Below are 21,094 nucleotides of genomic sequence, written 5' to 3'. Positions count from 1 at the left end.
CCAACTAAAGGAACGGACGACCATGCAGCCACCCAGGCAGCACCGCCAGCAGAGCCTCGAGCACCAAGGCCGCTTTCACAGGTGGGGCGAGAGCTGACCCAGGCGAGGGGTCATCACCTGCAGCGCAGAAGCAGCCCCGATAGGTGCCAGACTAATGGAGAAGTTGGCATTAACCACAGCCCCGGGGTTCTGACTCCCCCTCAAAAGGGGATGGACTATGGGGGTGGGCGCAATATACCCTGCACGTCCCCCATGCTAGGCCTGCATGTTCCCAGTCCTGGCAGCTGGGGCCTGGGAGCTTCCAGGACCAGCAGGTGGGGCCGACCTGATGGGGGAGGACGTGGGGGTTGGGGGCCCTTCCCAAGCACTCCTTTGGACCACACGTGTCCCCCTTTCCATCAAAGAATACTCTTTCCGGGAGAAGGAGGGAACTGCAGCCCCAAGGCTCCTAAGCGAGGGGGCAGGGCTGGGACAGAGGCCTCAGCACAGTCCCCCGAGAGCCTGGACTGGGACAAAGGGGCGCCATGGTCTAAAGTACTGCTTTTATAAACTTGGAAAGGACTCAGGCATGATGGGTCTGAGGTTTCCTTCATAACACATTTTTAATTTTTAAAAAATTTTCACCCGAGGATATGTTTATTGATTTTGGAGAGAGAGGAAGAGAGAAAGAAAGAGAGAGAAAGATCGATCGGCTGCCTCCTGTATGCGTCCTGACCGGGAATTGAACCCTCAACCTTTTGGTGTATGGGGACCATGCTCCAACCAGCTGAGCCACCTGGCCAGGGCCAAAACGTATTTTTAAAACAAATGACTTCTGTAGAATGCAGGGGACCTTTGTCTTTTCCCGGTGGGTGTGGGGAGGCGAGGGGCTGGGAGGGAAGCATGGAGGGAAGTGTCGCTGATTTCGGGTTTGTGTTCTCAGCCAGCTGGTTCCAGTTAGAGATGATTCCAGTTAGAGATGAGTCACATGGATTAAAGAAGCACTTCCTTCTTAAAGGGGAAACGCGTATTTCCGATTCTCACTCTCCTTCAGGAAGAAGTCCGTGGGTGGCCACCCCCAGGTGGGCAGGGAGAGACCCCAGACCCACCTGGAGGGAGGCTGGGGAGAGGCAGGCGCCTCTTCACATGCCCAGGCCTAGGCCACCTCCCCTAATCCACCTTTTCAGGCTGGTCCTCTGGCCTCCCTGCAGCGGGCACATCCAGAAGGCTGGAGGTACCTTGGCTCAAAACAGGGAGGTGTTTGATGTCTCCTCTTACGAGTTTGTGGGGCCCCACCACATGGGTGTCCTGCTCTGCACTCCTGCTGTCTGAGCGCAGCTGGGACCCACATCTTCCCCTGGCCCCTTGTCAGTCCTGCCAGGGAGAGATGAGCACTGGGATTCTAATGGCTGTGACTTCCTCCCATGCCTGAGTGGGCTTGGCTTTCCCCTATGCTTCCCCCAGCACTGAGTCAAAGGTGGCCATCCCACCAGAAGCCCTAACCTCCTCCAAGGCCTCCTGTTGGCACCAAGTGCAAACACGGCAGGGGCTTTAATTCCTCAAAAAGACAATCATGACGAGAAGAGTGAAAACTTTTATTTGGAAAATTTGTGGACAGGGACACAGTTGAGAAGAACACAGGAAGGAGTAAAACTAAAACTAGCGAAGAAAGAGGGTCTTGTCTACAATGCGGAGCCAGTCGCTCCCTTGAGGACAGAGAGCTTTGGCTTGTTTTTAAGACAGCACGTCACTCTGTGCCAGCAGATGGCCGGGGGGCCCATCTCTGTGCAGATGGGTGGGGGGTTGACAGGATAGCACCGTTGTTCTCGGGGGCTGTGAGGACTCAGGGTCAAGGAGACACTATGTTCTGCGGTTCTCTGGAGGTGCTGTTCCATGCTGGGGTGCCGCCCTGAACTCTCGGGCCGAGGCTGCCAGAGCCAAGGTCTGGGCGGTGAGTGAGGAGACCCTCACAGGAAGCGTTTAAGAAATCCTCTCAACGCTGGCTTTCCACAAGTGAAACACAGCCCACCGTCTCACTGGGTAGTGGACTTCGACTCTGTGGGTAAATGAGATGTTACGTGGAGGGTCCTGCAGGGTTAGTGAGGGGGGCGGTGTAGTACACCACCAACACCCCAGGGAAGTGGGGTGTCAGGGGTTCTGATGGGCGGAGGGCTGGAGGCTGCGGGAGGTTTGGGATGTTAACTCCGGCTGATGAGACTTGGGTTCGGGTGTGCAGGGAGGGGACAGGGTCCCAGGACCGGGGTACAGAGCCCGCTTGCATGGTGGCTTTTCAAGCTTTTCCTTAAAAAAAATCTAGCTATTTGGGTCAGTCAGGAAGATTTATGTCCCATTTTTACTTTTTTCAGGTAGGGGGAGGCTGGCTAGCCCTGGGCCACCTTTCTGGACACTGTCTGGTAGAAGACGCCCCGTGTCAGGGCCGCGTAGCTGGGCACGCGGAACAGGTGGTGCTCGCCGAAGGCCACGTCGTACTCGGCTGTCTTGCCCGTGACCAGGACTCGGATGTGCGGCTCGTTCACCTGATGGCCCACCACCACCACGAAGACCTCGATGCCCGCCCGCTGGGCCTCCTGCACGGCCTTCTCGATGGCCGCCGCCGTGGCCCCCTGCGAGTTGCCATCTGAGAAGAGCAGCAGCCTCTTCTTGGTGGCACCCGGCGAGGCCTCGCGGTAGAAGCGGGTCACGTATCTGATGGCGTCGTTGACATCAGTGGCGTCGTTGAAGAAGTCCATGCTGTCCACGGTGCTGGCCAGCACGGTGTAGTTCTGCAGGAACTGCAGGGCGGCGCGCTCCGGCTGCTGCTGCCCCGTGCCGCTGTACTGCACCACCGCCACGCGCACGTCCTGGGAGGCGTCGGCCCGGCCCGCCGTCAGGAAGCGCTCAGCCAGCTGCTTGGCAAAACGCTTGGTGGTCTCGAAGTTGTGGCTGCCTACGCTGGCTGAGCCGTCCAGCAGAATGGTGATGTCGGCCGGGGAGGAGAACGTGACTAGGGGGGCGGGGGCACTGGTTGGCACTCGGCAGGGCCTCCCCGCACAGCCAGGCCGGCCAGGGTCCCCCGAGCCTGGGAGAGCCAGGCCCCGTCCAACCATCATTATCTCCAGACCCCCCACCCCCCCCCCACCGCCACTGGGTGCCCCCCACCAGAGCCCTGTCTGCACCGCAGGTACTCACTTGGGCAGGTGTAATCTGGACATTTCTTGTCTATAAGAGAAAAACCATGTGGCATGAAGCCAGCAGTCCTAGGGACCGCTGTTCCATCTGTAACCCACCCCTGACAAAGAGGATACCAGCACATCTCCACAGAAGGCAGGGCGCAGGCATGCAAACAGGCGGTGCTCCTGAATGCCTGGCCAGCCTGCTCCCTGGCCCACTCCACCCCACCCGGCGGGGTGTCCCTAATTCAAGGGTGGACCTCTGAGGTGATGGAATGGTCCCCAGGCATTATTTTGTGATCATCCCACCAAGCCAGTGAGGGGTGAGGCAGAGTGTCGACCCCTTCTGAGAACGGGGAGAGCAAGGCTCAGAGGAGCGAGGATGGTCTGCAGGTCAGACAGTTTGTGACATACTTTCACGATGCATGCAGTCCCTGGGCGATGCTGACCACGTGCCCATTGTGTGGGGACAGGGCCCAAGTCTGACCCAGCAGCTCTTTGCTTCCAGCACAGCCGTGTGGGGGCAGCCTGCACCCAGGGGGCCCCACCCCCACCCACCTATGCAGATCTGGGTGGTGATGTTCTTCAGGAAAGCGTCCTCCAGCAGTTCTGCGTAGTTCTCTTTCACCAGCGAGATGCCCGGCCGGCCCTGGGGTGCTAGGCCTTGGCAGGAAATGACATTGAGCTGGTCAGAGCCCGCAACGAAGCCAAACAAGTCCTTGATGCCCACGGAGACCACCTGTGGAGAGGGACAGCGTCAACTAGCCCTCGTAGGGAGGGTGCCCCACACCTCACGGTGTGAAGGCGGCAGCGTGCGGCTTGGAGGTGGCCCCACCTGAATGTCAGGGCCGCAGAGCACGTTGAGCGGGGTGGTGTCCCTCTGGGTGTCCGAGCGGCCGTCTGTGATGACCAGGGCGATCCGGTCATTCTGGGTGGGTGGCAGAAGCCGGTCCCGGGTGTACTGCAGAGCCTCGCCCGTGAACGTGCCACCTGCCATCCACTGCAGCTTCTTGACAGCTCTGCAGGGCCACGGTGCGGTCAGTGCCAGGGGCAGGGCCAGGGGCCAGGGCCCAGGTCAGGTACAGGGTCAGCACCGGGGTCAGAGCTCGGGCCTGGGCCTGGCTCCGGGGCTGGGTGGGCTCTTAGAGCCGCCCATACAGCCGGCCGGGTCACACTCACTCCTTGAGCTCCTGAGCGTTCCTGATGTTAGGGCTCCTCATGTCCACGTGCTCCTGCATCTGGTTGTGGCTGTACTGCACCACGCCTGCGTGCGACTGCCCGGGCTCAAACTGCATGGGGACAGGCACCAAAGTCAGGAGAGCCCTAGCTGCCCCTGCCCCCTCCATCTGCCCAGGCCAGACCTGGCAGCCACTCTCATGCTGGTGGGTTGGGCTTTTGGCTCTTGAGTAACAATGCCCTGTCTTCCCAGGGCCCCCAGGACCCAGCCCCTCTCCAGCCTGGCGTCAGGGAAGACCCCTGCCTCCTCAGAACCACCTTCCCCAGAGCATGAAGGCCAGAGAGGGGCACACCTTGACCAGCTCGTCCCGGCTCAGCCGGTCGATGACCTTGATGATGAAGTCCTTGGCGATCTCGAAGTTCTGCAGCCCGATGCTCTCGGAGCTGTCCAGCACGAAGAGGATGTCGATGGGGCCGCACTTGCACTCTGCGGAGGGGGTGGGAGGAAGAGGCAGCTGCTACTGTACAACACGCATGGGGAGAAGGGGCACAGCCCCACCCCCCACAGGGTTGGCCTACGCAAAAGCTGAAACCACATGAGGTAGAAATTGACACTCACCACAGCAAGCTAGGAAAGAGGAGAAAGACAAGGTCAGGTGACATCGAGACCCCGAGTCCTACGTAAACCCTCCCGCTAGCTCCCACCTCCCTGGGTCTCCCTGACCGGGGTTCCCTGGCAGCCTCTCAGTGGGAGGACAAGGGAGGCTGGTGGTTGGGTTGAGAGTGGCCCAGCCCCCAGGGATGTTCTCGCTGGTGGGACACACACCTGCCCCTCTCCCCGACTTGTCTCCCCCTCACTCAGACACTGGGTACAGGACATGCTCTCTCCAATTGGGTTATTCAGGGGTGGGGACACTCACAGCACATTTTCATGATGATGTCCAAAATCTCGCATTCCTAGGGAGGGGAAGACACTCCGTGATCGGCTGACTGGCCCGTCACCCAGCCTGGGTGGCCCTGGGTGCTGGGGGTGAAGCTGGCCCTCTGGGTCGCCCTCCCCTGGGACCACAGCCAGGCTGGGGGCATGCAGGGGGTTCTCACTTCCTGCGGTGTGCCCTGCTCTGAACACAGGCCCCTGCTTCCTAGGCATGGACACCTGGTGTGGCCACTGCCATGTGGCCATCACATGTCTCCCATGGCCTCATGTGTCCCCCTGTGGCTGCCATGTCTCTCCAGGGATGTCACATGTCCTTCCAGTGGCCCTCTCATGTCCCCCTATTGCTGTCATTGGTTCCCACCCCCATGGCCAGAGTGGTTGGCCCCCAAGGAGATGTACAGACACCCCACTTACATCCGGTCCTGGTGGTCCTGTGTGTCCTGGGGGTCCCTGTCAGAGAAAAGGTGGGAGAAGGGCTGGAAGCTCTGCCCTGTGACCCCATTCGCCAGGTCCCTGAACTAGGGGTGTGACAGGAGCTCTTGGCAAGCCCCCCCGGGCCCTTGTGACCCCACTTCCCACTAGGAGTCCCCCGAAGGCCAGGGACAGTGGAGGCTTCTGCACATTAAGGGCTGGAGAAGACCCAGTAACTGCCATCTACTCTGTGACAAGTGTCCAACATAGTCCTTTCCCTGGTGGCCAGACGGTGTGCCGGCTGGGCCCCTGCATGTAGCCCACCCATGCTCGCTGCCCAGGCAGAGCACTCTACTCCGTCCAGTAGCACGTCCTCTCCGGGGTGCACACGGTTAGGGGGGCGCAGAGCCAGAGAGACCTTGTTGCACTTCTGTCACTGTCACCTGGTGATTGGCCCTCCTTCTCTCTCCCCACTCCATTACCCCGAGGTGCCCCCCAACACTGTCCATTCCCCCTGATCCCACTTGTCAAAGCCCCAAGCTCTTCACAGATCTGCTCTCCAAATTCCTAACCTCCTCTCCCCAAACCCCTGTCTACCCACTGCAGCCTCAGGTGTGTCTGCCCCCACCTTTCCCCCCTGGGCCAGCCACGTCTCTACTCACCTGGGGGCCTTCGGGGCCCCGGTACCCCTTTGCACCTTTGACACCGCGGGGTGAGATGTCGTTGTTCTGGAAGGAAGCAGCATGTGTCACAGACATAGCCACTTGTCCCTCCCAGTCCACCCCCTCGGGATTTCACAACCCGGGAGGCAATGGGGAGGTGGGACACTCACATCCTCTCCGGGCTCTCCAGCCTCTCCCTCATCCCCCTTGAGGCCAGGGTAGCCTTTAGTGCCCTGTAGGCGACAGGGGAGCACACGTTAGTGGGTGCAGAGTCCCGGAGCAGGCGCACATGTGGGGCCGGGGCCCGCGTCTCTTGTGGGCGTCCAGCCGAGCTCCTTGGACAGAAAGGCCACTCATCCGCCACAGGCATCCTGGCCGCTCCTTTCCTTCAATTTTTCTATTTGAAGCCAGCTTTACCACAGTACAATTTATATGTTTCATTTCATTTTTAAGGAGAAGTTTTAAAAGGAAAAACACAATGAAGATATTGTCTGCCCCACCCTGGTCTGCATTTTCTGGGGGAGAAACTGAGGCCCTGCTCCCACGCACCCTGAGGGCAGTGTCAGCCACTGAGCGCACACCAGTGGGGACAGCCATGGATGACGACATGTGTTGGGGGGGGCCCTGGCAAAGAGCCTAGGCCAAAGGTGCGTGTGTTCGCATGTGTGTACATGTGAGAATGTGTGTGTTTGTGTGTTTGCACGCGTGTGCGAGCACACCAGCAGTCTGGTGGTGGGCGGGTACTCACGTTTATCCCGGGGGGGCCCCTGCTGCCAGGATAGCCCTGCAGAGGAAGGTGGGGCAGTCACCTGAGGCTCTGACGTGGAGCCTCCGTGGACAACCCAGCTACCTGCTGCTGGGGGCCACCCACCGGCCCATGTGAGTCCAGCTGGCCAACAGGGAGGGTGGTAGGTGGGGGTTGGGGACACTCACAGGGAAGCCGGGGAAGCCTTCAGTGCCGTTTCCAGGGGGGCCGTCTTCTCCCTGGGGGAGCAGACCGCGTCCTGTCACTGTGGGAGCCACCCAGGCCTGGGACGTCTCCAGATGGCGTGGGCACAGGAGTGGCGCTTTTGGGTTCCTCGTCAGCCTGGAAGGCGTCTCCCAGCCTAAACTGCCCTGGGGTTCCCCTGCCCACCCCTGCCGGACCTTGGAGCGGGCAGACCTCTGGGCCGGCAAAGCGCCCACGTGATCGGTGACCACAGTGACCACAGTGACTGCAGTGTCCACAGACACTGAGGGGACAGTCACTTGCAGAGGATGCTCCCTGTCCAGTGACTGCGACCGGAACCCTCAGTTAGACCCCATGAGCTCAGAACTCGGGCCAGGGCTTCCGAGGGTCTCAGGCGACCAGGTGTCAGCCTCTCCAGGACCCTGTGCCCTGGGGCCCGTCACTCACCCTTTCGCCCATCAGTCCGGGGTCTCCAGGGGGTCCTACAGGCCCTCGGGCACCTCTGGGACCCTAAGGAGGAGAGGAGTGGGTTTGGGAAGAGTGAGCGGCACCTGAGGGACAAGGTCTCACAGGGGAAAACGAGAGGGAGGATCAAACGGAGCAGCAGCTGGGCAATGGTTGTAAGAAGGGCGCTGAACCCACGGTCCCGGGGCTGATGCCGATGGGGCAGAGCAGGACCCCTGGGCTCGGTGCCCAGCCTCACGGCTCGGAACCCGCCCAGAGGTACTGGTGCATGAGCAGAAGTGGACAGGGATCCTGGGAATCCAGAACAGCCTGTGAGCCCAGCAAGAGCGTTCAGCGAAACAAACAGACCCAAACTAAGGTGTGGCTCAAAGCACGTGGCAACAATGTTTCGAAAAATCGTTAGGATTTCCGGAGGATACTCATCATGAAAAAACAAACCTTGTGAAGTCAAGTTTTCAGACATAACGTGCAAAGAAAGAAAAAGAAATTGGAAAGAGATAAGCCAAATTGTTCATGTTATTCATCTCTGGGTGGTACTGTTTTAGATTTCGATTCTCTTTTTAATTTTTGTCTGCATTTTCCAAATGTCCTAAAAGTCACACGCACTAAAATGAGATGAAACGTCTACATGTACCAACGGCACAGGACCCTCTCCCAGAGAAGCGCTGGGTGGAGAGAAGGGGCCTGGGGTCAGGTCTGGCCCCTCCTGGAGCAGAGGGCAGGGTGGGCTACTCACCTCGACCCCCGGGGGCCCCTCGTCTCCTCGGTATCCTTTAGGTCCAAGGGGGCCAGCATCACCCTGCGAAGAGATGCACAGGCCCCACTGGACCCTCTCTCCACCTACACCAGCCCTCCCACGGTGACTTGCTGACCTGCTCCTCCTCCGCCTTCCCTGGACGCGCATCACCTGCCCTTCTCCGCCCAGAGTGTCGGTCCCTGAGCACTTCATGGACACCTCCAGCCAGGCTGGAGGGAGGAGGGCAGGTGCACACCCTTCATGGACCTGCTGGCGCCGCTGCCCCACTGGCCGTGGCCCTGCCCTCAGACACCCTGTTTTAAGTTGCGATTTCCAGACCAGGTCCTTCTCAGGGAGGTCCTCTCCCAATTGTGTATGACTCCCTGTTATCCAGCCTGTTCCATCCACCGCTGGCAGCCAGGAGGCTGCCACCATGTTGCTGCCCTCGCCACAGCCACACGAGCGTCCAGCTGCGGCCCGTGGTCCTGGCACCTTGGGCAGCGTTGGCACCACACACTGCACATTGGCCAGGAGGACCAGCAGCACTGCCCTCGGGGTTCACAGTCTGGGCCCTGAGAGGCCACGGTGGGACATAAAAAGGGGAGGGGGCAGGAAGGAAAATGGAAATGGATGCCCTGGGTGCCCCAGGCCAGGCCCATGGGAGGCCCCATCTGATGTCCCCTCCAGGTAGGTCCCTACTAGCACCTCCCCCCACCCCTCCAAGGAACAGGAACCCAGCGACCCACCAAAGGCAGTGAAGACCTGACAAACCCCGGGCAGAGTTTCTGCGCACTTCCCCACTGCTCCTGGTGGGCAGCACTGGCCTCCACAGGGGCGGGAGGGGTGGCACCCAGGGCAGGGTGGGGAGGAGGAGGGGTGAGCCCCAAACCTTTCATCCATTGTCTGCAGTTCTCAACTGTGTTTCCTTGGGATTTGGAAAAACATTTCCCAGAAAGTTCTGTAGGGAACCCCTGGTGTGGGAGCTGACTGCCTTTGGGGGGTGTCAGCGGGGTGGGGAGAAAGCGGGAGGCCAACGGGCAGAAACAGCGCTGAGGCCAGGAAGTCCAGCATCCAGTGCAGATGGACCTGGTTCCAATGCTGCCTAAACCCACCCTTCCCGGCCCCCAGGTAGACAAGTGCCACTGCAGCTGGGAGCATGAGCTGGGAGCGGACTGTCCCCAGCTGGGTCATAGGCTGGAGGGACCCAGGGCCTCCTCCCAGAGGAAACAGCCACCCCAGCATTGCCAGGGGTCCCTACAGCCTGGGCTGCTCTTGCCCTCACACGTAGAATTATTTGGCAATTATCACACACGTCATTTGGCCAAGAAATTCTGCTCCTAAGACTCTGTTCTGGTTACAGCCTTGATGTATTTCAAGATGGAAGGAAAATGGATGGATGGGGGAGTGGATGAATAGATGATAGATAAATCATAGAGATCGATTGATAGATACATGATGGATAGGTAGGTGGATGGGTGACTGGCAGGAGAGACAGATAATAGATACTGGACAAATGACAGATGATAAGTGACAGAGATGGATGGGTGGCTGGGTGGGGGAATAGGTAAGGGATAATGGATGGATGGATGGACAGACACACAGATGGAGAGACAAATTGCTGCCAGAGTGAAAGACGGGTGTTGATATTTATTACAGTGTTTTCTGTAATGCCCAACGCTGGGCGCAGCCTACGCGCAGGGCAGACGGGCCATTCAGCGAGTTCACTCAGTGGGCCACTGAAGAGGTGAGGGCGGGTCTGCACCCCTTCCCGCCACCTCCCCCAGCCCCACTCCCTGGCAAGGTCAGACCCCCTGCTTCCTCAGGGTCTCAGTCTCCCACCCTCCCTCAGCAGGGCCTCAGGAATTCTGGCACCTTCTATGCAATACACACCTAAATTGGCCTCCAGCCAGTATCTCACACCTGGGCTCCAAATGCTGAACAAGTCCCTGTATCCTGGGGGCTCCAATGTGGGATGCCTCCATCCAAGGTTCTGCCCTCAGTGACCCAGCCCCACTAGGCAAGGGGGAGATGCTTTGTGCCCAGGGGCCTGGGCTCCCTTTCCCCTTCTGCTGCCAGCCCTGCCCACCCCCTCTCCATCTGGATATTGGCCTCCACCCCCCACAGCCCTCCTCTAGCTTCAAGCAAGCCAGGACACCCCTCCCCACCCACCCTGAAGGCAGAGCTTGGGGGGACAGTGGAAGTCTCTAACTCAGCTCTGTGTCCTGCCAGGTGCCCACCAGATGATGAACAGGGGTCCCTCTGTGAGTGTTGAGCATCTGGGGGCCACAGGAGTTAGGCCCGCTGTCACCCATTCCCACTCTGTGGCTCTAGCTGCTCCCAGCTTCTTGCAGCTGGCTCCTGACCCCCAGACCCCGTGGTACCCCAGGTCACACCTCCTGCAACAGAGAGACCTCCCCACAGATTCCTGAGCTGCTGGGGGCATTTCTGCTCCAAGACGAACCGACAGGCCTGGCTCCCACCTGGACACTCTCTCAGATAGCCAGGTTTCCTACCGGGTCTCCGGGGACACCAACAGGGCCTTCTCGTCCCTGGTCACCTGGGGGTCCAGCTTCACCCTGGAAAGGAATAAGCTGGTGAGGCGGGGACTGGGGAGGGCGAGGCCTGGGGGGCCCATGGCTGCCCACTGTGCTCCCAGGCTTCATCCTTCTTTCCTACTGTCCTACGTTTCTGCCACAGTGTGGCCACGTGCTCAGCTGTCGAGTGACTTGTGTGGTTCCAGGAGGCCCAGCAAGAAGGCCAGCAGCTCCTCCTGAGGACCAAGGCTGCTCCCTACACTGCCCCTTCTCCAGGAAGCTCACTAACAGGGTCCTGGGAACTGCGGCCCCATCACGGGGGCTCCCTCTGCCAGGGGTGCATGCTGCAGGCGTGGCCTGGCCTCCGGTCCCATTTCCTGATCTCAGCTGGGTGGGTTTGGAAGGGGGTCCAAGCCAGGTTACCCCTGCTTTGATGTCTCTCCTCAACCCCTGCATCGGGCCTCGGGGTAAAGTCACTGTCCCTTTGGGACACCTGACTACACACAGGCGCCTCGCAGCCTCATGCGGTGTCCTGTTCTGGGGACGAGCTGCAGCATCACCCAGGTCTGCAGTGGGCAGAGGGCCCCACCCGCCTCTGAGGTTGGAAGCTCTGCACCCTTTCCCCCTAACTTGGGAGCTACAGGGTGGAGCCTGCCCTCCCTCCCCCCAAAACCAGGCACAGAGCCTGCTCGATGCCTGCCCTCTTGGACTAGCAAAACCTTGCCGCTGAACCATGGGGCCAGAGAAAACCCAGCTCGGCCACTGGACCACAACCAGCCTCCTAGCCATATGGTGTGTGCAGCCACAGCCTCCCGATGTTCCTGCCCTTGAAGTTTTTAACGATCCAAAGAACACAAGCTCTGTCTGCAGAAATGTTTGTGGAGTTTGGGGTGGGGGAGGCTGCAGGTATTTAGAAAAGGCCCAGGTGTGCGGTGAGGGGCTGAAGGGACTTGGTGGCAGGTGTCCTGTGATTCTGACAGCTTGGCATCAGTCTGTTGCCCCTAGGGAGGTGGAGCCCCAGGTTAGTGAACAGTGACTTACTGGGTCTCCTCTTGGGCCCCGCACACCTGGGGTTCCCTGTGGTCCTCTTTCTCCAGGGCCACCCTGCGTGGAGAGAGGCAAAAGGAGGTGAGGCTGCTGACCCGACCCCGCTGCGTGGGAGAGACTCAAGGGCTGGGTGCAGAACTGATACCCCACCCCCCACCCCGGCAGGCTACCAGCTGCTGATGTGGCCATGTCTGGCGCTAAGCAGGGAGGCCCAGAGCCCAGGGTGCTACCCTGACGGACTCACCTTTTCTCCAGGGTTGCCGTCTGGCCCTGGGTTGCCCTGGGATGGAGAGGAATGGACAGAAGCATGAGTTTGGGATGGGAACTCAGCCTGAGTCTCAGGAACAGGGAGCAGGAGGCAAAACATGGGTGCTTACCTCGTCACCAGTCTCACCCCTTTCTCCTGGGGGACCAGGCTCTCCGAGGTCTCCCTGGGGAGAACAAGGGTACACTCATTCACCTCTGGCCTGGCTGTGCCTGGACTACGGCGGGGCCTGTTCCTGGCAGCCTCTCCCAGGGCCTGGGCGCCCCGACCCAGGCTGCAGTGGACGGAGGGCAGGGAGGGCACTGCGTGCTTGCTCACCTCGTCTCCAGAGGGCCCAGTGGTCCCTGGCCTCCCAGGCTCCCCGTCAACTCCAGGCTCCCCCTGGAAAGATTAGAAGGGTCAGCCCCTGTCCTGTCTTGGGGGGAACCAGGGGACCAGAGGCTCCGTGGCCACCCCCCCAGCTGCAGAAGGCAGGTGTGATGGGGGTGGGAGGGTCTGAGGCTCAGTGACTCGGGGTGGAGGGAGCGTTCCCCTTGGGCAAACGCCCCTGCCCATCAGCTGTGATATTTGACACACAACCGTGTTGCCCACCATTCCGACCCTTGTTTCCGAGCTGGCCCATAGCCTCCCTCCCGAGGGCCGTGGGCTTGGACCACAAACCTTAGGGACTCTCACTAGCCAATAATGCCCAGGCTCAGCCCCCAGGGGCTCACAGCACTGACCTTTTCTCCCTTCAGTCCGAAGGCGCCCACATCGCCCTTGGGCCCTGGGGGTCCTTGAATGCCCTGGTAAGAGGATTGGAGAAGTCAGGCCATGTGGCCACACCTGTCTGCCACACAAGCCTCTGGTGGCCTCTTAAGAGTGTCAACAGAAGGACTTCTGGTCTTAAAGTATTGGTGAGAGAAAGCGACTTACATCGAATCCGGGAGAGCCCTTGCAGCCTGGAAGGCCAGGGTACCCAATCTCCCCCTGGAAGGAGGAAGGAGGATTTGGTAGTCAAGCCCTTTGGCTCTGGTTCATCCATCCCCCTCCCAGGAAAGCCCCACTCCAGAAGATGCTCTGATCTTGGCCAGGTGGTTTGGGGTCCCTGGGGACCTCGGGCTCAGCAGGAAATGTCTCCTGCCTTTCCCACTGCCTCCGAAGTGCCCAGGAGTGCCCACACCAGGTCCCTGTCTGCCGATGTCTGGAGAAGTGCCTGGCTTTGCCCCACTGCCCCTCCCCCAAACCATGTGCCCTGGCCCCTGGCCTGTCCCCCTGGCCGGGGGTTACCTTCATGCCGTCCACACCGTCAATGCCGCGCTTGCCCTTCTCACCCTGTGAGGGGCAAAGGCCAAAGGATCAGATGGAGGTCAGACAGCACCCACCCGTGGGGCAGAATATATGTTCCCACTGCCACACTCACCTTGTAGCCCTTGGGTCCCCTGGAGCCCTGGAGAGACAGGAAGAGAGGGTTAAGAGGGTGGTCTCCCCATCATGGGGCGAGTCCCCATGTCCTCCCAGGGAGGTGGAGGAGGACAGCAAGGAGGGGGCGGTCTCCCAGGTCCCTTGGGAATGGGGCACCAGTCAATCCCCCACCAGCTTGTTGGGGCCCAGCCACACCGGGGATGGGTCCTTGTCCAGGTGATGGGGGCTGCTCTGCACCTGGAGGGCACACCCTAAAGTTGTGCCTCACTCACCTTCTCCCCTCGGCTTCCCTTTTCTCCCTATGAGGCAAACAGAGGAAGAGAGGGGACTGTTAGTGGTACCCCAGGCCCAGTGCCTGGGGACAGCTGCGATGCACCGCGGCTCAGCCCCAGGACAGACCACTGTGGAGGAGGACAGAAGACACACCTTCATGCCCTGGTAGCCGACAGGTCCCAGGTCACCAGGCCTTCCCTGAAACACAAAGCAGGGCGTGTGTTAGATCCCCGAGGGGGCAGGGGCAGCCCCCACCAGGCCTGTCTCTTCTCCCACTCCACGCCGGCCTGGTTAGCCAGAGAGACTGGGCGTGCTGACCACTGGCCCGGCTGGCCCACTTCCGCCCTGCTGGCTGGCATCTGAGGGGGCAGCTCTGCTGTGAAGCCCCCACCTCCACTGAGCTCCAGGGAAGAGCTAGGGCTGGGTTGTGGGGAGACTGGCCAAGGCTGAGGCAGAGATCAGGGGACTTTGCTATATGACCCCCCATCCCCCGCCTTCCCCACTGAGCACAGGCTGCGCGTGTGTGGAGGCCTGCGGGGCATGTGGGGTCCCCCTGTTGGGAAGCGCTGGACAGAATGTCTGTGCGGTGCTTCCTCCAGCCCTGGCTGCCCACAGGGATGTGTCCTCTGATGACCGCGACCATGGCACTCAGACACCAGCCATCCTTCTGGAAGTTTATGTGGCCTGGTCCCTCGGCCTCAGGCTTCTCGGCGCTCCCAGCCCCAGGGTCAGGCGCGTGGCACTCACAGGGTCTCCGGGTTCTCCTTTCTCTCCTGGGAGACCAGGCTTCCCTCGTTCTCCCTGGAGCACAAAACAGACCGAGGTGAGGGGACAGTTTCCTGGGTATCTCTGCAAAGCTGGTGAAGGGAGCCCTGCTGGCTTGCATGCTTTTCAGCAACCTTCACCTGTGACCCATCTTGGGATCTCCGAGGTCAGTCCCACACGTCCCCTCCCTCACACCCCGCCAGGCTGTGGGGCCACCCCGCCAGCTGGAGGGGGGCCTCTGCATCTCTCTTCTCCGCCGTCCTGCACCTCATCCCGGCTGCTGAACTGGGCTCCCGGATGGGTCACCTGGACTCAAAGACCCCCCCCCCTGGGAGATGCTGGTTCAGCTCCCGTGCTCAGCGGCCACAGGGCTTCACATCTCTGAAGCCGACATTTTTAAGGAGAAGCCAGAAATCTGGACTTTCCTGACCAATGTCCCAATTTGTAAGTACCGACAACAAATCTTGATTTTTAGAATCTCCCTGTGTAAGCCACTTTGGCCTGAGCCCCAAGTGCGTGCCCATCTCCCATCAAAGCCTGTCTCCAAGAGCCAGGCTCTCCAGGGACCCTTTAAGAAAGCGCGGGTTCCCCCACCGCAGGGAGGGACAAGGGAGGGACCAGACCCCTGTCCCTCACACCAGCCCTGGGCGGGTGCATGGTGGGTGCTCAGGACAGCTGCCTGGGTTGCCAGGCTGCAGGGACATTTCTCCCACGCTTACTCAACACCTCTCTCTCTCTCCTGGATGTAAGCAAGGGTAGGGCACAGCCACTCACCTCGTACCCAGGGTCGCCCCGTGGTCCGGGAGGTCCTCTGGCGGGCTGTAAGGCAGAGAGAGCAGTCAGCCGGAGACAGACCATCCCAGGAGGCCCCAGGGGTGGGTGGGGCCCCACACTCACCTGGCACTCGAAGGAGCAGCACTGCCGGAGAAGGGACAAAGTAACACGTCAGAAAGCCAAGCACAGCTGCTGCACCCTGGATGCCTGCGGGTGCTTGGAGGGCTTGGCTTGGGTGCCTGGGGTGGGGGGAGGAAGGGACCAGTGGTGACGCCTTGGGCAGTGGGGGAGGGGCGGGGCTCTTACCACTTGTTCCACATTATTTTTCTGAAAATAAAATGAAAACATCAAATTAATTTATATTGGCGGCACAGGATTTCCCCGGCATCCAGACGGGGGAGGTAACAGTGCGGTGGCCGCTCACAATCATGTCGGTGATGGTGTCGATGGTCTGGCTGATGACCTCCTCCGCATCGCGGCTCTGCCCCCAGTCGGCCGCTGTGAAGTTGCGCCGGTACGTGTGGTCGGTGGCGATGATGCTCAGACGTGGCTCCTGGGGCGGACACGGCAAGAGCAAGGGTGATGACGATGACTGAGAATGCGACCCCTCCCCACCACGGCTCCTCCCCGTGCCCTGTCCTGCAGCTTGGTGCCTGTGTCTCTGCACCCACAGGCTGGGCCCTGTGCCCCCCACCCCCGGCCACAGGTCCAGGATGGGATCCTACCAGGTGGTCGGGCGTGATGGCCACAGAGAAGACTTTGATGCCCAGGTGCTTGGCCTCATTCACAGCGTCCTCCAGGCCCCCGCATGGCTCCTTGTAGCCTTCCAGGGGGTGCCCGTCGGTCACCACGATCAGGTACTTGTTCTCCTTCAGGTGGGAGCCCCTGCAAGGGGGTGGGCAGCCGTGAGACCTGGCCTGACTCTGGCTCCCTCAGGCCACCCCTGGCCCTGACAGCCCACAGCCCTCTTTGTCAGGCTGAGATGTGGCCATGGGAGGTAATGGGGGCAGACACCCCGGAGAGAGACCCAGGCCTGAGCTGCTCTGCAAAGTGGGGTTTCCTGTTTCACTGAACAGTGTTTGTCTTTGCTGATCCTGTTATAATGTGGGATCATAAAAACAGACATGAAGTAGAAAATAGTTTTGTGGGGTCGCATTTCCCTAAAAGACTATTTTGGAAAATGCACATACAGCCAGGGGGAAAGACATTCACTGGTCCTCACTCACCCTGAGGCGTTCGGACACAGAACCTCAAGCCCAGAAAGCTGGAGGGAACCCACTACCCTCTCCCCCATGAGTGGGGCCCTTGGGGCTGTGGTGGGGCTGAGCCACAGCTGGAGCCCGCCCTCTCCCTGGACACTGCAGCTGCTGCCTGCTCGCTGCTGCAAAGGTTCCAAGCAATGTGCAGGGCCAGCACTGGGGACATCGATGCTCTCACAGGGGTCCCTTCCCTCTATGTTGCCCCTCTGTCCCTGTCTTCTGTACGTCTCTCTGTCTCTGTCCGTCTGTCTCTGTCTCTGACTGCAGGCATCACCTGTGCTTGGCCAAAAGGTGGCAGTGATGGGAGTGTTTCAGGTCCCTGCTGCTTGCACTGGTTGAGGAGACAGTGGGCGGCTCCAGGGAGGGATGAAGGGATTCAGAGTGACCCTTGGCAGCCATGAGGGAGGCTGGGCAATGGTCACTAGCATGATCCCCTTGGCCACTAGGACTGGTCCTGGGGGATCTTGGGCACCAGAGGTTGGTTTGCCAGTGAGCAGCCCCTGGGGCCTGGTTGGTTTCAGGGCTGCCGCCATGCCGGGGTCAGGAAAGTAGAGGCTCTCCAGGGACACAGGGCCCCTGCATCTCCCCAGAGGCAGGAGCCATGCCTGGGACTGGACCACAGAGGGAGCCACCACGTATGTGCTGGCCTGGGGGTGGGTGTGCTCACCCAACGAGCAGCTCCTCCAGCCCCTTCTTGATAGCACAGTCTGTGTAGGTGCCCTTGCCGAAGTACTTGACCGCATCCACTCTGGCCTTCAGCGCGTCCCGGCCGCTGGGCATGCGCGTGAGCCCCTGGATGATCTCCACTTCGTCACTGTAGTGCAGTGCGCCCGCATTCCACACCAGGTTGCGGTCGCAGCGGTAGTACCTGCAGGGGCGGAGGGAGAGCAGTGGGCCTCCCAGGCCCCGGCCCCAGTATATCCAGCGGCTCTCCCGCTCCCCAGCTGCTGTCCATCCAGCGGGAGATCGCCACCTTTCACAGGTGGAAGACCACCCGGCCCCATCCCGCCCCAGAGGTAGGAGCCGGCCGGCCATGGGCTGGACTTCACGTGCAGCCCTAAGATGCCTGGTCGCTGACTGGGTGGCCATGTGGGAGAAGGCCAGCATGGTCAGGGGGCCTCGGCTCCAGCCAGTGAACCACCAGTCTCCTGATTTCCAGGGACTTCGGATGAGCACCTGTGTACACCTGGACTGCGGTGGGCGGGGCAGTAGGGGTCGACCTCTTAGTGGATGGTGGTGGGCAGTGTGATGGGGGCAGACCCCACAGTGGGGAGCATGGGTGAGGCCAGGTCTAAGCAGGACGCTGGTGAGGGGTCCCCATGGGTATGACTCCGTGACTCTCTCCTCTGCGTGCACCTGGACCCCAAGACTCTCAGCTTTGCTCTGCCCAAGCTTGGGGGTGGCCTGCCCCGCAGCCCATTCAGCAGATGGAGTGACTTAGCCCCTGTGGCTGTGCTAATAGTGACAATCACAAGATGAGCCTATTCCAGTTTGGGGAAGGGGGGAGTTGAGGCACAAGAGGCTGATTAAGGGGCCAAAGGCACATGGAAGGGGTGCTGGCCCACATGGCCCCCAGCACCCCTTCTGGAGGCATCATCCATGTAGACCCCAGCACCCTTCCATCCCATGGATCTGGGCATTCGGGGTAGGTGTTGGGTTTCAGATATCATAACACCCTGCACTGGGCAGCCACACCCTCTCTCCCTGTGGCCCCCTTGGGTGGGGGGAGGTTCAGGGCCCTGGTCAGCAGGTCAGCAGGGACAAGGCTGGGACTAGGGATGGGGCCCTGCATAAGTGAGGGAAGGAGTTGAGTTCTGACCTAAGCCCCTCCTCCCTACTGCTCTGCCCTTCCACTGCAGGCGGTCCTATCCTTGGCCCCACCCTTCCCGCCCAGCCTCCCAGTGCTGTGGCTTCATTGCACAGATGAATGAGTAAGTGAATGAATGGAGTGTGCCATGCCCAAACCGAGAACCAAGCTGGTGGCCCTTCCAGGCCCCTGTGTCTGCGGCACTGGGCACGTTGGGACACAGGCTCTGATACCCACTGTGGGCAGCAGTTAGTGTCCGGGGGTTGGCGAGGTGCACCCCCTCCAGGATCCACTCAGGGCCTCAGGCTACCTCCTTAAACCTGTTTAGTTTGGGATGGGAGGCAGTCCTTCTTGTGCATTTGGGGTGAAAGGTGCCCCACATTGCAGCACTGTCCTCTCAGGCCTCCTGCTGACCGGTGCCCTCACCCCCTCCCTTAGCCTGCTCCATCCCGAACCCTTCTTTGGTGCATCTGAACCTCTGTGGACTTTGGGAAGGTACTCGAGTGACCAGGCCAACACTTCCCTTCTCAGATGGGGATGTGGAAGCCAGAGTCTCCCTGCTGGGCTGTGGCAGGCATCGCACTAGGCCGGCAGTGCCCTTGGCCCACCGGCCTTTCCTCTGAAAGGCTTATAGAAATGCAGGGGAGAGGTCAAAGTGTGCCCTCTTACCTGTCTTTCAGGTTGTCGATGAAGCGCTTGGTGAAGGTCTTGACCTTGTCCACCAGGGCCCCATAGGGCTTCAGCCTCAAGGCCACGCTCTCGGAGGTGTCCAGCACAAAGAAGAGGTCCACGGGACAGTCTGGGCCAGGGATAGGAGGGGACCTGCCGCTCATGCCCTGCACCCTTAAAGACACACTGCGGCCACCTTTACCCACTCTCCTTGCCGGCAACTCTGACCCCACCAGCCCCTTTCCTGGTCAGCCACCCCCGCTGCACTGAATGGTTCTATCCAGAAAAGCTGGCCCCCAGCGATGGGGTGGGGTGGCCATGAGAACCCCCACACTCAGTCCTGAGAATCCTGCCAGGCCTCTGGGAAGGCAGGGAGCTCCGCCCCGGACAACTGCTCTCTCACTGTATTTCCGAGGTAAATTACCACCGGGGGCATGCACTTCAGAAAAAGGTGTGTGGGAACAGGTAACCATGTTTCTTGACTGACTGCCAGGCAAGGAATCAAATGGAATTAACTGGGGTAGGGAAAAATAGCACTGGATGGGCAGGGCAGTTGCTCACGGACAGCTGGAGGCTAAGAACCGAATGAAGTTCATTGTCCTCACTGGGTCCTCCCAACTGGCCGCGCTGGTGACCAGGGCCCGGGGCCTTGCCGAGCTGGGCAATGTCAAGCAACCCCACAAGGCCCCCCATCTACAGCTCTTAGGCCAAGGAAAGAGGCCAGGGTTCCACTTGGGGCTGGGTGCGCCCGGTCCCAGGCACTGCCTCACTGGGCAGCAAAAAGCACAGTTGGAAATTCAGCAAGTCCACTCACCTTGGAAGGCAATGGCCCTCTCGGCTGCCGGGAGGTCCTGTGCTGTGGCCCAGCACGCCTGCAGCAGCAGGGGAAGCAGGACGGGGGCCAGCCTCATGTCACTGGCCTGCGAGTCACCATCCAGTGAGGGCAGGGGTCAGGGTGGGCTGACAACGACCAGAGAGAGACAGAGAGAGAGAGAGAGAGAGAGAGAGAGAGGGAGGGAGAGAGAAAGTTGTCTCTGCTCTGCTGGAGTTACTGCCTGGGAGGGGGGGAGGGAGGGAGGGGCAGAGGGAGGAGGAGCGGGCAGAGGAGGAGGAGGCTGGGGCCGGCCCAGGAGAGGAGTGGAGGCTGGGGTCTCCTCCAGCTCAGGGCTGAGTCACTGTGAAGGAAACAGTCTCCCGTCTCTGGATCGTGCCCAGGACTCTGCTCTGCTGAAGGGCCCACGCCCCCTGCATGGGGGCTGTGCTTCTCGTGCTCCTAGAACAAAGGTGCAGTTGAGTGGAAGATGCCTGAAAAAAGAACTGTGACCCCAAAGGGATCTCCTCACAATGTTGTCTGGTGGCTTCCAGTCCGGACATCTTCTTGTGGCACTGATCTGCGTGTTCACCGGTCCCCACACTAACCACTTCCTACACAACAAGGGATGTTTGGTTTCAGTGTCTCAAATCCATTGCTTGGTCGGATTTCGGAGTTATTTTTCATGCATGTAATTCTTCAGTTTGGTCAAATACATGTTCCGAAAAGACATTTCATTTTTTACTGTGAGAAAACAAACTCAACAGATACATATATTTGAGGCCCTGTGTGAGCGGGTTCCAGATGTGGTCAGACCCAACCCCTGCCCCAGAGAAGTTTCCAGAAGACCTTTGCTGGAGCTGGAGCTGTTGACACTTGTCTAAAATCAGCCTAAATTGTTTATAGTTTAAAAAACACGCAAAAGTTGTATAACCATGGTAAGGAAACGTTTGAGAAAAACTTCAGAAATCGTACTTCTCGATTATTCTAGGGTTCCAATA

The 21,094-nt window shown here is 60.1% G+C and overlaps 1 protein-coding gene across 1 annotated transcript; it reads right to left on the bottom strand.

Annotated features, from left to right (window-relative positions):
- Positions 1-1,555: 1,555 nt before the first annotated feature.
- Positions 1,556-20,349, bottom strand: COL6A1 (collagen type VI alpha 1 chain). Its single transcript, XM_053917822.2, has 35 exons — positions 20,097-20,349; positions 19,283-19,412; positions 17,474-17,674; positions 16,273-16,432; positions 15,972-16,100; positions 15,854-15,874; positions 15,671-15,691; positions 15,548-15,592; positions 14,756-14,809; positions 14,162-14,206; positions 14,008-14,034; positions 13,734-13,760; positions 13,601-13,645; positions 13,247-13,300; positions 13,054-13,116; positions 12,650-12,712; positions 12,444-12,497; positions 12,311-12,346; positions 12,061-12,123; positions 10,999-11,061; positions 8,486-8,548; positions 7,732-7,794; positions 7,269-7,319; positions 7,084-7,119; positions 6,506-6,568; positions 6,336-6,401; positions 5,677-5,712; positions 5,246-5,282; positions 4,945-4,953; positions 4,679-4,812; positions 4,329-4,438; positions 3,985-4,168; positions 3,708-3,888; positions 3,169-3,198; positions 1,556-2,983 (listed from the first exon to the last, which is right to left on the bottom strand). The coding sequence occupies exons 1-35, from the start codon at positions 20,191-20,193 to the stop codon at positions 2,361-2,363; spliced, it is 3,084 nt and encodes a 1,027-aa protein (XP_053773797.1). The 5' UTR covers positions 20,194-20,349; the 3' UTR covers positions 1,556-2,360.
- Positions 20,350-21,094: the final 745 nt, after the last annotated feature.

This window comes from Desmodus rotundus, chromosome 2 (genome assembly GCF_022682495.2).
Source record: "Desmodus rotundus isolate HL8 chromosome 2, HLdesRot8A.1, whole genome shotgun sequence".
Lineage (NCBI taxonomy): Eukaryota > Metazoa > Chordata > Mammalia > Chiroptera > Phyllostomidae > Desmodus > Desmodus rotundus.
Note: the sequence above shows the minus strand (reverse complement) of the source record. Positions and strands in the feature narration are given on the sequence as shown.

What these genes read in the sequence shown, in the direction of transcription:
- COL6A1 (XM_053917822.2), bottom strand. Translation starts at nt 20,193, where the DNA reads ATGAGGCTGGCCCCCGTCCTGCTTCCCCTGCTGCTGCAGGCGTGCTGG. An exon ending in AAGGCTTCCCCGGCTTCCCT is followed by an intron (nt 7,120 to 7,268) that starts GTGAGTGTCCCC and finishes CTTCCTCTGCAG; the next exon opens with GGCTATCCTGGCAGCAGGGG. An exon ending in TCCAGATTACACCTGCCCAA is followed by an intron (nt 2,984 to 3,168) that starts GTGAGTACCTGC and finishes CCGCCCCCCTAG; the next exon opens with TCACGTTCTCCTCCCCGGCC.